This window comes from Aquarana catesbeiana, linkage group LG01 (assembly GCF_042186555.1).
Source record: "Aquarana catesbeiana isolate 2022-GZ linkage group LG01, ASM4218655v1, whole genome shotgun sequence".
NCBI lineage: Eukaryota > Metazoa > Chordata > Amphibia > Anura > Ranidae > Aquarana > Aquarana catesbeiana.
In genome coordinates this window covers 976,615,971-976,631,707 of record NC_133324.1, presented here as the reverse complement: position 1 = coordinate 976,631,707, position 15,737 = coordinate 976,615,971, and the positions used below count along the sequence as shown (strand labels likewise).

The 15,737-nt window shown below is 41.8% G+C and overlaps 1 protein-coding gene across 1 annotated transcript in view; it reads right to left on the bottom strand.

Annotated features, from left to right (window-relative positions):
• Positions 1-15,737, bottom strand: part of LOC141128932 (cytosolic phospholipase A2 gamma-like) — a 93,079-nt gene that overhangs the window by 70,586 nt on the left and 6,756 nt on the right. The window contains exon 3 of the mRNA XM_073616589.1: positions 11,891-11,913. Coding sequence (XP_073472690.1) covers positions 11,891-11,913 — 23 coding nt within the window. The remainder of the gene's footprint in view (positions 1-11,890; positions 11,914-15,737) is intronic.

The following is a 15,737-nucleotide window of genomic DNA, read 5'->3' as shown; positions in this document are numbered from 1 at the left end:
TCCGAAGAGAACAAAAATCCAAAAAGAACGAAAATCTGACAATTAGAAAACCCGAAAATGTGAAATAACTAAACTATTAAATTAAATTATAGGTATGGGAATTTCCTTTCAAATTTGTCAATTAGTGAACGTTACAAATACAAAATCTGAAGTTACTAATGGAATGTAACAAATAAAAAAAAAATATATATACTATTTATTATTAATTTGTTACGTTCTATTCGTTTAGATGCGCCATTCGCTATTTTGGATACATTTGTATTTGTTACGTTTGCCAACAGCCAAATTTGAAAGGAAATTTCAATACCTAAAACTTGTTAGTCATTTATACAATTTAAAGGCTGCGCTGCTAGTGCAAATACATGATCATATTAACTGAAAATACCATAATTATGAATGAACACAAGTGAATTGTTTCATAACACAAAAAAAAAAAAAATGCACATAAATCGTATGCAAAAAAAAGAATCGCATGCAAAAAAAATGAGTGGAACATTCAGTAAACAAAAACGATTAAGTAGAGTCCATTTAGTCATAGATTGAAATGAACTGTAGGTCTTGTGGGTGTAGAAAATGGTTGGATAGAGGGAGAAAGACACCCTTCCTTCAAGTGATATAAAGATTATCTCCGTAGGGAGCGTGATGTTAAAATAGAGAGAAGATCCTCCACCTCAAGTAAGGTAAGCCCCTTACCAGATCCAAAGATCTCCTGTCACAGAGATCATGCACACATGTGGCTGTGTCCCCCAGCCACTGGGTCTCTGTCAGTGCGCAGATCGGAAGCCACCTCTCCAGGAAATCAATCCAAACGTGATTTATCCGCTCACAGACCATGGATAAATAGGAAAGAAATGCTCCATAGCGTAATACAGTTAAAATCCACTTTAATTTATAAAAGAAAAGCACTTACAATTTGTGCAGTAAAGATCGCTTATAAAAACATGTAGCGCCGGCCGGCTTCAGCTGCTGCCCGTTTCTTCCGGGTTCAGCGTGGTATGGTGGTGACGTCAGCACGCCGCTCCTCCCTACGCCGTTTCAACAAATCCCAGGAAGACGACAGATTTGTTGAAACGGCGTAGGGAGGAGCGGCGTGCTGACGTCACCACCATACCACGCTGAACCCGGAAGAAACGGGCAGCAGCTGAAGCCGGCCGGCGCTACATGTTTTTATAAGCGATCTTTACTGCACAAATTGTAAGTGCTTTTCTTTTATAAATTAAAGTGGATTTTAACTGTATTACGCTATGGAGCATTTCTTTCCTATTTATCCATGGTCTGTGAGCGGATAAATCACGTTTGGATTGATTTCCTGGAGAGGTGGCTTCCGATCTGCGCACTGACAGAGACCCAGTGGCTGGGGGACACAGCCACATGTGTGCATGATCTCTGTGACAGGAGATCTTTGGATCTGGTAAGGGGCTTACCTTACTTGAGGTGGAGGATCTTCTCTCTATTTTAACATCACGCTCCCTACGGAGATAATCTTTATATCACTTGAAGGAAGGGTGTCTTTCTCCCTCTATCCAACCATTTTCTACACCCACAAGACCTACAGTTCATTTCAATCTATGACTAAATGGACTCTACTTAATCGTTTTTGTTTACTGAATGTTCCACTCATTTTTTTTGCATGCGATTCTTTTTTTTGCATACGATTTATGTGCATTTTTTTTTTTTGTGTTATGAAACAATTCACTTGTGTTCATTCATAATTATGGTATTTTCAGTTAATATGATCATGTATTTGCACTAGCAGCGCAGCCTTTAAATTGTATAGCTAGTAAGGTGGAGGTTGTTTCACATCTAAGGTTGCAGCAGCATTTTACATTTCAATTTTTGGTTTGAGATATTTGTCTTTTCATCACACACATGTGGGGATCATTTCCACTTATGGGATAGCGCAGTATTTTTTACGATATATTGTTAGTCATTTGTCATTATTTCAGATTTTCAAAATTTTGAATTTCCGAATTTGAAATAGCCTATTCAATCATAACGTATGACCTGAAAAAAAAAAAAAAAAAAACAAAAACAAAAGCTAACACTTTTTTTGGCAGTGCACATCCAATCCGCTTTTTCAGATGGATTGAACAGTGCTCCGTGAGATGTTCAAAGCTTGGCATTTTTTTAAATTAACACTTCTCCACAACTTTATCCCTGACCTGTCCAGTGTGTTCCTTGGCCTTCATGATGCTGTTTGTTCACCAAGGTTCTCCAACAAGCCTCTGAGGGCTTCACAGAACAGCTGTATTTATACGGAGATTATAAATTACACAGGTGGGCTCTATTTACTAATTAGGTGACTTCTGAAGGGAATTGGTACCACTAGATTTTAGTTAGAGGTATCAGAGTAAAGGGGCTGAATACAAGCCACACACACACACACACTTTTCACATATTTGTATCATTTATCATTTTCCTTCCACTTCACAATTATGAGCCACTTTGTGTTGGTCTATCACATAAAATACATGTTTTTGGTTGCAACATGACAAAATGTGGGAAATTGAGGGGTATGAATACTTTTTCAAGCACTGTACATGTACGCGATTGTGTTCAGTTATACCATAGCGACTAATTAGGACAATAGGTGAGGGGACCCTTACCGCTGCTCCGATGCTTTTGTGGGCTCTTCAGTCCCACCAGAGAGCCCGGCATCTAATCCGTCGGTTACAGCCCATTGCTGTAGAGGTGATCGGGAACCGGAATGTCCGCGATCATCTCTATGGTCTAGGACAGGGATATGCAATTAGCAGATCTCCAGCTGTTGCAAAACTACAAGTCCATCATGCTCTGCCTCTGGGTGTCATGCTTGTGGCTGTCAGTCTTGCTATGCGCCTCATGGGACTTGTAGTTCTGCAACAGCTGGAGGTCCGCTAGTTGCATATCCCTGGTCTAGGACAATGGTTCTGAGAATTTTTGGGGAATTTATTAGACAAAAATAGCTGTCCAACATACCAAGCCATTGACTCCAATTTAAAGCACCTGTCCTCGCTCGTGCTTTCAAGGGTAGCAGAGATGTGGGGTTTTATAGACCCTAGATGTCTCCATAAAGAGGACCTGTCATGCTATATTGCTATCACAAGGTATTGTTTACATTTCTTGTAACAAAAAATAAATAAAATAATATATAAAAAAAAAAAAAAATTAAAGGGGTAGAGTAAAAATAAAGAACGTAAAAAAAAATAAAAAAATTGGAGATTAAGAATCGCAGTTTGTCGACATTACACAATTTCCGCAAAATTGTTGGGTATTTACTTATGTTTATTTTTTGTACAATATAATTGGGTTAAAACGTAGATTGTGGTTTTTTTCGCATTAAAATGTATTTTTTTTTTATTGCATTTGAAAAACACGCTGCGCAAATACCGTGTGACATAAATTGCAATTGCCATTTTATTCTCTAGGGCCCCCGCTTAAAAAAAAAAAAAAAAAAAAAAAAAAACCCCCACACACCACCTCGGATTTTTACATCTATTAGAGAAATGTGAGAATAGGCCGGGTCTTCAAGTGGTTAAGGTAGGCTACATTTATATTTTTACAGTGACAGTTTTATTATATTTTTTCTTACCATTTAGTTAGACCTTGCTAATTAAATTTTTTTACCAACTTGAGCTCCAGAAGGACCAGGCCATTTTTTGCTATAGAGCACTGCGTTATTTTAACTGGTAATTGCGCAGTCATGCAATGCTGTACCCAAATTATATTTTTAGGACACAAATATAGCTCCCTTTTGGTGGTATTTGACCACCACTTTTTTTCTTTTTGCAATATAAATAGGGATTTTATAACAGCCTACTTGTAAAATCCTTTTCTTGGAGTACATCATGGGACACAGAGCTTAAGTTAATAACTTATTGGGATATAGGCACCTTCAGGTGATAGACACTGGTATACCCAATCAAGGAAATTCACTCCCTATATAACCCCCTCCTCCTATCAGGAGTACCTCAGTGTTTGTAGCAAAGCAATATATTTAAACCCCAAAAGAGGGGAGGGACCTCTGTGTCCCATGATTTACTCCAAGAAAATGATTTTACAGGTAAGCTGTAATAAAAATCCTATTTTCTTTATCGTATATCATGGGACAGAGAGCCCAAGTTAATAACTTAATGGGACGTCCCATAGCAATGCTACTTGAGGGGAGGGAGACACAACCCGGAGGGTACCCCCAGACTTGAGGGCCTATACTGCTGCCTGCAGCACACTGCACCCAAAGTTGAGATCCTCATACCTCCTTACATTCACCAAGTTTTATCACGTGGATGTATTTACTGAAGACCAAGTTGCGGCCCTACAGATCTGAGCCATGGAGGCCTGGTGACGCACTGCCCAAGAAGCACCAACTGCCCTGGTAGAGTGCGCTTTGATTTGAAAAGGGGCAATCTTAACCCTTAAAAGTATAAGTCTGAATTATAACCTGCTGAATCCACTTAGTGACAGTGGATTTTGACGCCGCCTGTCCTCTTAGGACCCTCTGGCAGAATAAATAAAACATCAGACTTTCTAATCCCAGTTGTCTTTAAATAGATTTTCACTGCTCTCACCACATCAAGACAATGTAGTGACTTCTCTTCCCTGGAACATGGTTTTGTAAAAAAAAAAAACAAAAAAAAAAAAAACAAACAATGGCAGGACAATATCTTGGTTCAGGTGAAAACCTGAAACCGCTTTTGGTAAAAAGTCTGGCTGAGGGCATAACACCACTCTGTCCACATGAAAATAATCAAATATGGCTCTTTACATGAAAGAGCAGCCAATTCCAAAACCCTCCTTGCTGAGTATATAGCAACCAAGAACAGCTTCTTGGTCAGAAAGACTAAGGGAATATGTTGTAATCGGTTCAAATAACAGTTTTTGTAACACTGACAAAACCAAGCTCAAGTCCCAAGGGTTCAAAGGAGGTTTGACTGGTGGATTAGGCCACATCACCCTTTGCATAAAACCTTGGACTAAAGAATGTGTAGCAAGCGGTCTTTAAAATAAAACCGATAAAGCTGAGACTTGGCCCTTAATAGTACTCAAGGCCATCTCTACCCCCAATTGTAGAAAGGCAAGAATTCTGCCTATGATACCTCCGAGGGTGCCAACCCTTGGATTCACACCAGGAAACATATGCCCCCCAGACTCTAATATAGTTCTGGAAGCTGTCTTCCTTGCATTAATCAAGGTAGAGATAACTGACCCAGAAAGCCCACGTTTCTTCAGAATGTGGGTTTCAATAGCCAAGCCATTAAATTTAGCATTCCTAAGGTAGGATGGAATATCGCCCCCTGTGAGATTAGGTCTGGCCGTAGCAGGGAGGGACCATGGACCCTCCCACCATCTTTACGATTTCTGCATACCATGACCTTCTGGACCGTGCTGGTGCTACCAGAATTACCGGCTCTTTCCAGCTTGATCTTGCAATGAAGTCGAGGCAGCAACTGAATAGGGGGAAATGCATAGATCAGTGAGAACTGATCCCACAGGGTCACCAACGCATCTGTTCCGCATGCAAGTAGATCCCTTGTCCTGGACACAGTTGACCAACTTCATGTTGAATTGAGCTAGAAGAAGATCTACGTCCAGAGTCCATCTTTGGCAAATGGCCCAAAAAATGTCAGGGTGAAGAGACCATTTCCCCCGCTGGCGACTCAATTAGTCCGCCTGCCAATTCTCTACTCCTGGAATGAAGACTGCCGATAGGCACAGAACATTCCTTTCTGCCCAAGTTAGAATATGGTTCACCTCTCTGTGCCAAGAGACTTTGTGCCCCCTTGGTGATTGATATAGGCCACAGCTGTGCCATTGTCAGATTAGATCCTGAAAGGAAAATCCCGTAACCTGGAAGCCCAGGCCTTCAGACCCAGACGCACTGCCTGAATCGCTGGGATATTGATGGGCAAGGTTCTTTTGGCTCTTGACCACGGTCCTTGGACAGTTGTCTTTTCTAGTACTGCTCCCCAGCCTGAAAGTCTGGAATCTGTCGTTACCACTTTCCAGATACCTGGTCTGAAGGATTTTCTTTTCAGCAGATTCTGGGTTAGTAACCACCAACTGAAGCTTGGGGACAGCAGGATTGGCAAGTCTAAAGTTGAATTGTTTTGTTCCAAGTAGCCAGGATACGGTTTTGCAACAGTCTTGAATGGAACTGGGCACAGGGAACCACTTTGAATGAAGCTACCATCTTTCCTAGCAACCTCATGCAAAAGGTAAATAGAGGGATCGCCTTTTGACGTGACCATTCACACCAGCTCTTATGGTGTTGATCTTTGCCTGAGGCAAGAACACTTTTCTGGGCTGCGTCCATGATCAGATCCAAGTATTCTAGCCTTTTTATCTGTTCTCTAGGTAGAGAATCCAACCCAAACTTTTCAGGTAACCGGTTGTAATGCACATGCTTTTCTCTAAACGAGCCACCTACTGGTCTATTAGCAATACAAAGTCTAAGTATGCCAAGACTGTTACGCCCTGTGCTCTTAACCTGGCTAGAGGTAGGGCCAGGACTTTTGTAAAACACCCAGGGTGCTGTAGCTAGCCAAAAGAGCAAGGCTACAAACTGGAAATGCTGCTGTTCTACCTCAAACAACTTGGGTTAGCGGGAAATCTAGGAACATGCAGATATGCATCCCTGATTTTGATAGATGCCAGAGGTTCTTCTCCTGGTAGGTTAGAAACTACTGACCTGATCATCTCCATGCGAAAGGAGTGGATCTTCAGGAACTGACTTAGATTCTTTAGATCTAGAATGGGTCGGACATCTCCATCTTTGGGAACGTTTGGCCTCAGGAAACGAAATGGTGGAAAGTCCCGAAAATGCCAGCTTGTACCCCAGCATTACTGTGGAGATGACCCATCTGTCCTGAATTTCCTCTTGCCAGACTTCTGAAAACTGCAGAAGTCTTCCCCCCACCCTGGCAAAGGGGGGGGGGGGTGCCTCTTCATGAGGCTTTAGGATTCTGCTTTGCAGGTTTCCAGCCCCAGGACTTCTTTTGAGCCTGGGCCTGACCCTGAGGTTTTCCTCTAGAGTCTGACAGTGGAGGCCATCACCCCTGCCTAGAGGCAGAAGCCCCTGGTGCAGGAGAAGGAGCCCATTTAAATGAAGGACATTTATACTTTCTTTTGACTGGCAAAAGAGTACTTTTCCCACTAAAAATTGTTAGGCTGTATTTGTCCAAATCATCCCCAAATAGCCGATCCCCATAAAAAGGGAACCCAGTCAGGAGCTTTTTACATGGCGCTTCAGCTGACCAATTTTTTTAACCACAGGATTCTACGCATATGTACTAGCATAAGCACAAGGTGGGACGCCTGGTGAATAGAATCTTTAATGGCATCTATGGCAAAGCATAATGCTTTTGGTAGTTCGGCCAATTCCCGGGCTTGTTGTGCAGGAACCTCTTTAAGGGCCTGTCTAAATTAAACATTTGGGAATTGACAGACGCCTATTGCAGCAACTGCAGGCCAACGGCACCTACCAAGGAAAAAGCAGATTTTAAAAGGAATTCCAACCTTTTTTATCTGTTGGATCCTTAAGCATTTCTGCATTGTCTACTGGACAAGTTAGACTTTTATTCACACTGGAAATCGCAGCGTCAACTGCTGGCACCTTCCATTTTTTGGTGAATTTCTTCTCCATGGGATAGAGAACTGAACATTTCTTTGGAGGGAGAAAAATACTTATCCGGGTGATCCCATTCAGCATAAATAAGCTTTTCTAGTAAAGCATGAACAGGAAACACATGCAAAGGCTGAGAAGGTTTTAAGGAACCCAAGGAAGAAACCAAGCTTTCAGCAGACTCCATTAGGGGTAGCATGAAAAGTAGAATGAACCAGCTCCGTAAGAGATTGTATCAGCAATTTCTCAGATTGTGAGGCTGAAAAAGGTTCATCTACCGCTGTTTCCTCCGCAGAGGAATCATCCGTTTGTCTTTCCTCCTGATCGCCTGAGGTTAACACTTCCTCCTGTGCCCACTGTTCCCCTTGCAAAGGTTCTGAAGTAGGGGAGGGGGGGGATCTAGCATGCTTCCAATCCATTTGAATGGAGGATGCGAATAAAAGCGCTAATCTTCCTTCCAGGTCCTGCAGGGTGGAGGAAAAGACATCTTCAGTCACGTATATGGGGGCTGAGATGTGAGAAGCAGTTGCACCATCAATTTGTTTCAATGGTTCACCCTGGCTTTCCACAATTGGTACTTCAGGCAAGGATGACAGCATGGAAATGCAACGCGAGATCCTAACGCCTGGGGGTGAAAACTATTTTTTTTTGGTTTTTGTGGTGTCTTTTGGTTTGCATAGTCCTAAGCACAAAAGCAGAGGCACTATTAAATTGCACTAATTGCAGAACATAGTCATGACAGTGGTGCCACTATCAAGTTCAGCCTAGTGCTGGGAAAAACGTCCTTCCCGTATCAGGAGGTGCCACTTGCAGCCCCTACGTGCCCCACCGCTCCGGTGTCCCAGTGTAGGCTGCTTGCTTCCTCCTCATTATTATTCCCGCACTGGCGGCTTTTGGGTCTGCAACAGGGGGGGGGGGGGGGGCGGCTTAGGCAGAGCCCTTAACATAGGTTTCTTCCCTTACCTCCGTGACAGGATTTGCTGAACAGTCAACCCAACCTTCACCCATCATGGTGGGTTGCGTTTAGCAAACCTTCAAGTACCGGGTCTCTTTATCGGGGTTCCAATCCCTTGGACCTGTAAAAAGCACCCCAGGAAAAGATTTTAGGTAATGTAGCATTACCAAAGCCCTGGGTCCTGGGGGCCAGCCCTGCAAAGAGGCTTTACAGGCAAAACCTCATGCTTCGGATACGAGGCCCGGGTACCATCCAGTTTGGCAACAGTGGCACTTTAGATGGATCCGGTCTGCGGAGACCATTTAAATCCAGCATGGATCCCTCCTGGAGCTCCTCAGAGAACATCTTCACTCGTGACCAACACCTTAGACACTGGCGAAAAAAAAACAAAAAAAAAAAAAAAAACTGGAGGTACTCCTAATAGGAGGAGGGGTTATATAGGGAGTGAACGTCCTGGATTGGGTATACCAGTGTCCATCACCTGAGGTGCCTATATACCCATATAGTTAACTTAAGCTGTGTCTCATTATGTACGAAAAATAAAATATACATACAATTTTTTTTTCATAAACACCCAAAAAAAAAAAAAAAAAAAGTTCAACTTTGTCATGAAACATATCCAATAAAATCAAATATCATAAATGTTGGCCAAAATCTATTCTGCTACATGTCAAAACAAAGTTAGTTAGGGAGAGGCTCACAAAAGTGAGAACACCCCTCACATTTTTGTAAATATTTTCTTCTATCTTTTCATGTGACAACACTGAAGAAATTACACTTTACTACAATGTAAATTAGTGAGTGTACAGCTTGTATAAAACAGTGTAAATTTGCTGTCCCCTCAAATTAACTCACATTAATGTCTAAACCGCTGGCAACAAAAGCGAGTACACCCCTAAGTGAAAATGTCCAAATTGGGTGAAGTTAACCATTTTCCCTCCCTGGTGTCATGTGACTCAGTGTTATAAGGTCTCAGGTGTGAATGGGGAGCAGGTGTGTTATCAAGACCCTGAAACTGAGCTGTAGCACGGTGGCCAAGACCATACAGCGGTATAACAGGACAGGTTCCACTCAGAACAGGCCTCACCATGGTCGACCAAAGAAGTTGAGTGCACATGCTCAGCATCATAGCCAGAGGTTGTCTTTGGGAAATAGATGTATGAGTGCTGCCAGCATTGCTGCAGAGGTTGAAGGGGTGGGGGGGGGGCCCTCATCCAGTCAGTGCTCAGACCATACACTGCATCAAATTTATCTGCATGGCTTTTGTCCCAGAAGGAAGCCTTTTCTGAAGGATGATGCACAAGAAAGCCCGCAAACAGTTTGCTGAAGACAAGCAGACTAAGGACATGGATTACTGGAACCATGTCCTGTGGTCTGATGCGACCAAGATAAACTTATTTGGTGTCAAGCATGTGTGGAGGCAACTAGGTGAGGAGTACAAAGACAAGTGTGTCCTGCCTACAGTCAAGCATGGTGAATGGCAACATGTACTGTGACATACTGAAACAAAGCATGATCCCCTCCCTTCGGAGACTGGGCCACAGGGCAGTATTACAAAATGATAATGACCCCAAACACACCTCCAAGATGACCACTGCCTTGCTAAAGAAGCTGAGGGTAAAGATGGACTGGCCAAGCATGTAAACATCTGTGGGGCATCCTCAAACGGAAGGTGGAGGAGCTCAAGGTCTCTAACATCCACCAGCTCCGTGATGTCGTCATGGAGGTGTGGAAGGATGACCCCAGTGGCAACCTATGAAGCTCTGGTGATCTCCATGCCCAAGAGGGTTAAGGCAGTGCTGGAAAATAATGGTGGCCACACAATATTGACACTTTGGGCCCAATTTGTACATTTTCACTTAGGGGTGTACTCACTTTTGTTACCAGCAGTTTAGACATTAATGGCTGTGTGTTGAGTTATTGTGAGGGGACAGCAAAATTTACACTTACACAAGCTGTACACTCACTACTTTGTTACAATGTAAAGTGTAATTTCTTCAGTGTTGTCACATGAAAAAAATTTAACAAAATGTTTACAAAAATGTGAGGGGTCTACTTGTGAAAGTATAATTTATATACATACACCTTTGAAAGCCTCCTCTGATACTTCATTTCTACACACTTTATAATTCATGTCCTAATCTTTTTGTGCTTGAAGCTTTTTCCTTGTTTTGGGGGTTAATTTGGGATTTATGAGTTATAGATTTGTGGGTTGTGTAACGAGCCCCTGCTCTCTCGGTTCCACTCTCGACACTCCTCTGCTGCTATAGAATCAGATTGCAGATCGCAACGTCTGATGGTTCGGTCATCCGATGCTCTAGGATTAGAACTACAGCTATGTGCCGTTCTAATCCAGTTATGTAGCTCAGAACAAACACCAGGCAGGCTGTATGCAAGTTCAACCAGGAATATTTTATTGAAAAATACAGGCTCTTTTATACGATAAAAGAGATGCGTACCTCTGGCTCATTACTCTGAACTTCCCCTGTGACCAGAAACCTAATTAACATGGGCTAATTAACCAATCCCTTTAGACAGCCTAGATGACTCACATGACCTTTAGGCCAGACTGGCCATCTTGTAGCTCAGAGAACCCAATCAACATTATCACAATAGCAGAGTTAATTAACACAAACAAAGGGGATCTAATGACTCTTAGATCCCATACTAGAGACTTATGTACAATACACATTCTAGCAGGCAACAGACAGGCAGCTGGAATTGACATCAGCATCTCCTAACAGTATTTGTCCCAGCATTATGAATCAGCCACTATTTCTAATATGGCAAATCCAGGGTCCCCAGAGTCTGTGTCCTGGGAGACCAGGACCCGAATCCACAGTAATACCACCTCAAGGGTCCCCAGGCATACAGCTCACAAAGAGCACCATTCCCCCAAATGCCAGGGCCCATGATTGATCGGCAAGAGGCTAGCATTCAGTCCCCTCCAAAAGTCTCTCCCGGCTAGGTCTGTCACAGGTTGTGTTTTTTTTTTTTTTTTTTTTTTTTAAATATAGGACAACACTCAGACTTTTGTAATTAGCTTTTCAATCAACTAGAACACACATACAATCATCTCCAGATTGGAGGGATAATCAATTCCAGTAATAAAACAGAAGCCCTTTTCTTTTATTTCCAGATCTGATCACTTTAAACACATTTTCTGCAAATAATCTGAGATTTTTTTTTTGAGATCCAGGATCAGAGACCCATGTGGCCAACTCCACTCACCCACAGAGGTGCTGTCTGCATAGGTCTACAAATCAAAACAGCAAGAATAGGCCACACACACAATAAAAATAGAAATTACAGTAAGATCAGTAGAAGAGACTTACCCATCTACAACGTCAAAAATTTCCTGTAAGAACACAAAAAGACACATTGTGAGGTTCAGAAGCAATCTGGTGATGTAAATCAATGACAACCCCCTCCCCCCTGGCTTCAGATGTCAATTCTCACAAAATGCTTTGGAAAGATCTAAACTAGATGAAGTCATCATGGCCTCCGAGCAGTGCAGAGTTTAAATCATTTACTATGGTTTTTGTGAGCGTTTAACATTAACCATTATTCCGTAGTTTTTAATCTCAAAGATTAAACTATGCTGGTGTCCCTTGTCAATTTTATTTATTTTTTAATGTACCTGCCTACTCCCAAACTGTCATTTGAAGTAAAACACATAGCCAAGTATTGTTCCACACAATTTTGTTATTGTGGATAAAAAAAAAATAAATAAATATTTAGACGTGCTATCTGCCAATAGAACTTAACCAAAAAGTGCATTCTATGCATCCAAAAATAGAAAAGTATATCAAATTATTATTCAACCAAAATAAATAAAAGCCTCATGCATGTGTCCTGCTTCTTAATATAGGGGATCAGCAATGCCAAAAGTTGGTTAAAGCAGGGGTCCGTCATCCAGAGACAATTCCAAAAATCATCTGGATTATTCTCCTGGAGCTCCCGCAGCAAAGGCATATGACAGAATTGGTCATGAATAATAAAGCAAACAATTTTTGGCCCTAGAAATCCTTTTCCTGGACTGGACTCGGGTCAAAGCAATAACTTCAAGACCATCGATAAACACGTTATCTACTCCGATTCCGCAACATGGCTGGTTGACGAACAGCAGTTCAGAAATGAAATCAAAAGTGCAAACTCAAAAGCGCGAACCAACATTCAAACTTCTACTAACACGGAATTCGCAGAAGCAGCACAAAAAGGTGGCGCCTGACAATTGAACTTCCTCTTTTTCGGCTCATAGTACATCACTACATTCGTGTTTGTTGACCGACAATTGTGTGCAAGACAAAATCCAGGCACACGCCTTCGGACAAAATGCCAAGGTTTTGTCTGCGGAAAATCCAATCGTGTGTACGAGGTTTTATTTTTGACATCAAAATTTCAATTTCGTTTTAGTTATAGTCTGAGACTAAAATTCCATTTTAGTCATCTGAATTGTTTTCTTATTCTTCTAAAGTTAAAATGGATTTAGATTAAAATTTTAATGTATTTAAGCATTTCTTTAGAATTGCCAAACGCATATACTCCAGGAGTTAAAATCGGAACGCATGTTATTTATGATATTAAGGATTGACACAGATTTAGCTGATGTGATATAGAACGTATTTAAAAATTAAACTTTAAGAACAACTTGAAAATATAAAAAATATATTAAGGGAAAATGTTTTGTGCTGTCTAAATACCCCGAATGCCTCACAGAAAAAAAAAAAAAAAAAAAAAAAGTTTTCACCACCGATCCCCTGTTGGGAGGTTGGATAGGTCAAGCTGATCTGCACCTAATGTGAGGAGTAATAAAGCTCACAGATGTGAGACTAGACCTTGATAGTTCTTTGGTTCTGGTAAGGAGACAATTTTGCCTGACCTATCCAAGCACTGGATGTTGCACTTGTTTTAAGGACTTTTGCACTTTATCACTATGGACTTTGTTTTATATGATTATTATATTTGAAAGTTGATTCACACATTTTAGACATCGCCACATGTTTTTCTATAATAAATAAATAGACACACACACACACAGTTATAAACATCTGACTTACAAATGGAGGGAGACAACAGGAAATTTACCTCTAGGAAGGGAAATTCACTCCTGTAAAGCCTTGTACACGATCGGATTTTCAGCAGACAGTGTCAGACTTTTGTCCGAAGAGCGTGTGCCTGGAACTTGTCTTGCATACAGTACTAACGGCACACAATTGTTGGCCAACAAACAGAAACGTAGTTATGTAGTACATTGAGTTTTAGCTCTTGAGTGCCACCCTTTGGGCACCTTCTGCTAATGTTGTGTTTGGTGAGCATTGATTCTGAGCATGCGCATTTGTACTTTGGACTTGTGTACACGAGATGAAAATCTGACAGACTGTTGTCCATCGAAAATTTACTAGTTTGCCATCCAACATTTGTTGGTGCAAAGCTGAACAACAATTGTCTGATGGACCGTACTAACGGTTGGATTTTAGCCAGTCACACAATTCCCTGCCAAAAACTCAATCGTGTGTACGAGGCTTAAGAGTTATGGGGAAAAAAAAAAAAAAAAAAAAAAAAGTGTCTCCGTTGAAGCTTTATCACCAATCCTTGTTTCCACAAAAACCCAAAATTTCCAAAATCCAACTGTCATTGGGACAGAAAGCGAGGTGAAATCTTCTGAACAGGAAGCACAGACAGCAAAACAAATGTTACAGGAGTGTTAACCTTTCCCTATGCTACACATGTTACCTGAATATATTACCAACATTAAATAAGAAAAAAAAAAAAAACAAAAAAAAACACGACTTTCTCTTTTAGGAAATTAGTAGAGGTCCCCTACACATGTGATAGAGCAGTGTTAATTTTGACATCAAATTTCAATTTAGTTTTAGTCAGTCTTTTGACTAAAATGCCATTTTAGTTTTCGTTATCAATTGTTTTAGTTGTATTTAGTCAACGAAAACTCCTTTTCCAGTGGTCTTCCAGGACAGCCCTTGAGAGATAGAGTCCCTCCCATCGCCACAGGAAACACATTGCCACAGTTCAAAAGGCAGCCCCTCAGGTCCTTGGCAAGTCATTTACCAAGAACTGAAAGATATACACCATAACAGGTAATAACATTAATACAGCAACACAATTCAAGGGTGGGATTGTGCTGTCCTGGAAGATCACTGGAAAAAAAGAGTTACCGGTAAGTCCATCTCCGGTTTTCCCCAGTTGTCTTCCAGGACAGCCCTTGAGAGGATCCCCACGTACTCACCAGATTGGGGGGGGGGGGGGGGGGGGGGGAGACCACAGCTTGGAGGACTTTCCTCCCAAAAGCCTGATCCCGACTGGACATTAAGTCTAGTTGATAATGCCTTGTAAAAAGGTGGAGAAGCTTGACCATGTGGCTGCTTTACACATTTGCTCCAGGGTAGCACCAGCTCTTTCTGCCCAGGATGCAGAGAGTGCCCTTGTAGAGTGGGCCTCAACACCCCCCAGGAGGATCTCCATTGTTCTATATCCTTCTGCAATAGCTAGCTTAATCCACCTAGCTATGGTGACCTTAGAAGCCTTTTGTCCCTTAAGTTGTCCAGAAAAAGGATAAAAAGTAAATCTAATTCTAAATGGTTTGGTTACCTTTAGGTACTCTAGGATACACCGCCTCACAACTAGTAAATTAAATTGTTTCTCTTTCTTGTTCGAGGCATTTTGACAGAATGAAGGGAGGACAATATCTTGTGACCTACGAAACCTAGATGCCACCTTTGACAAGAACCCAGGGTCCATCTTTAAGATAACCATCTTCAAGAATCTGAAGGAATGGCTCTCTAATGGAGAGGGCTTGGATTTTACTAACCCTACGAGCTGAAGTGATTGCCACGAGGAGCACGGTCTTAAATGTGATCAGTCTTAGCGAGGCCTCTGAGATGGGGCCTTTCTGGGGCCACCATTTGAACCTGACAATGACCGATCGGTCCCAGGTTGGAGTTGTTAACTCTGACCGGTTTGTGTCTGGAAATTGCCTTACAGAACCTAGCGATGAGGGGGATCTTCCTGTAAACATTTCTCTAGGTACACACTTAAGGCCGCAATCTGAAACTTAATAGTACTAGGAGTTAATCCCTTGTCTATCCCCTCTTGGAGAAACTGTAAGATGTTTGTGGTCTCCTTGTTTACCTCACCTTGGTTATCCAAACAGCTGTTAAACTT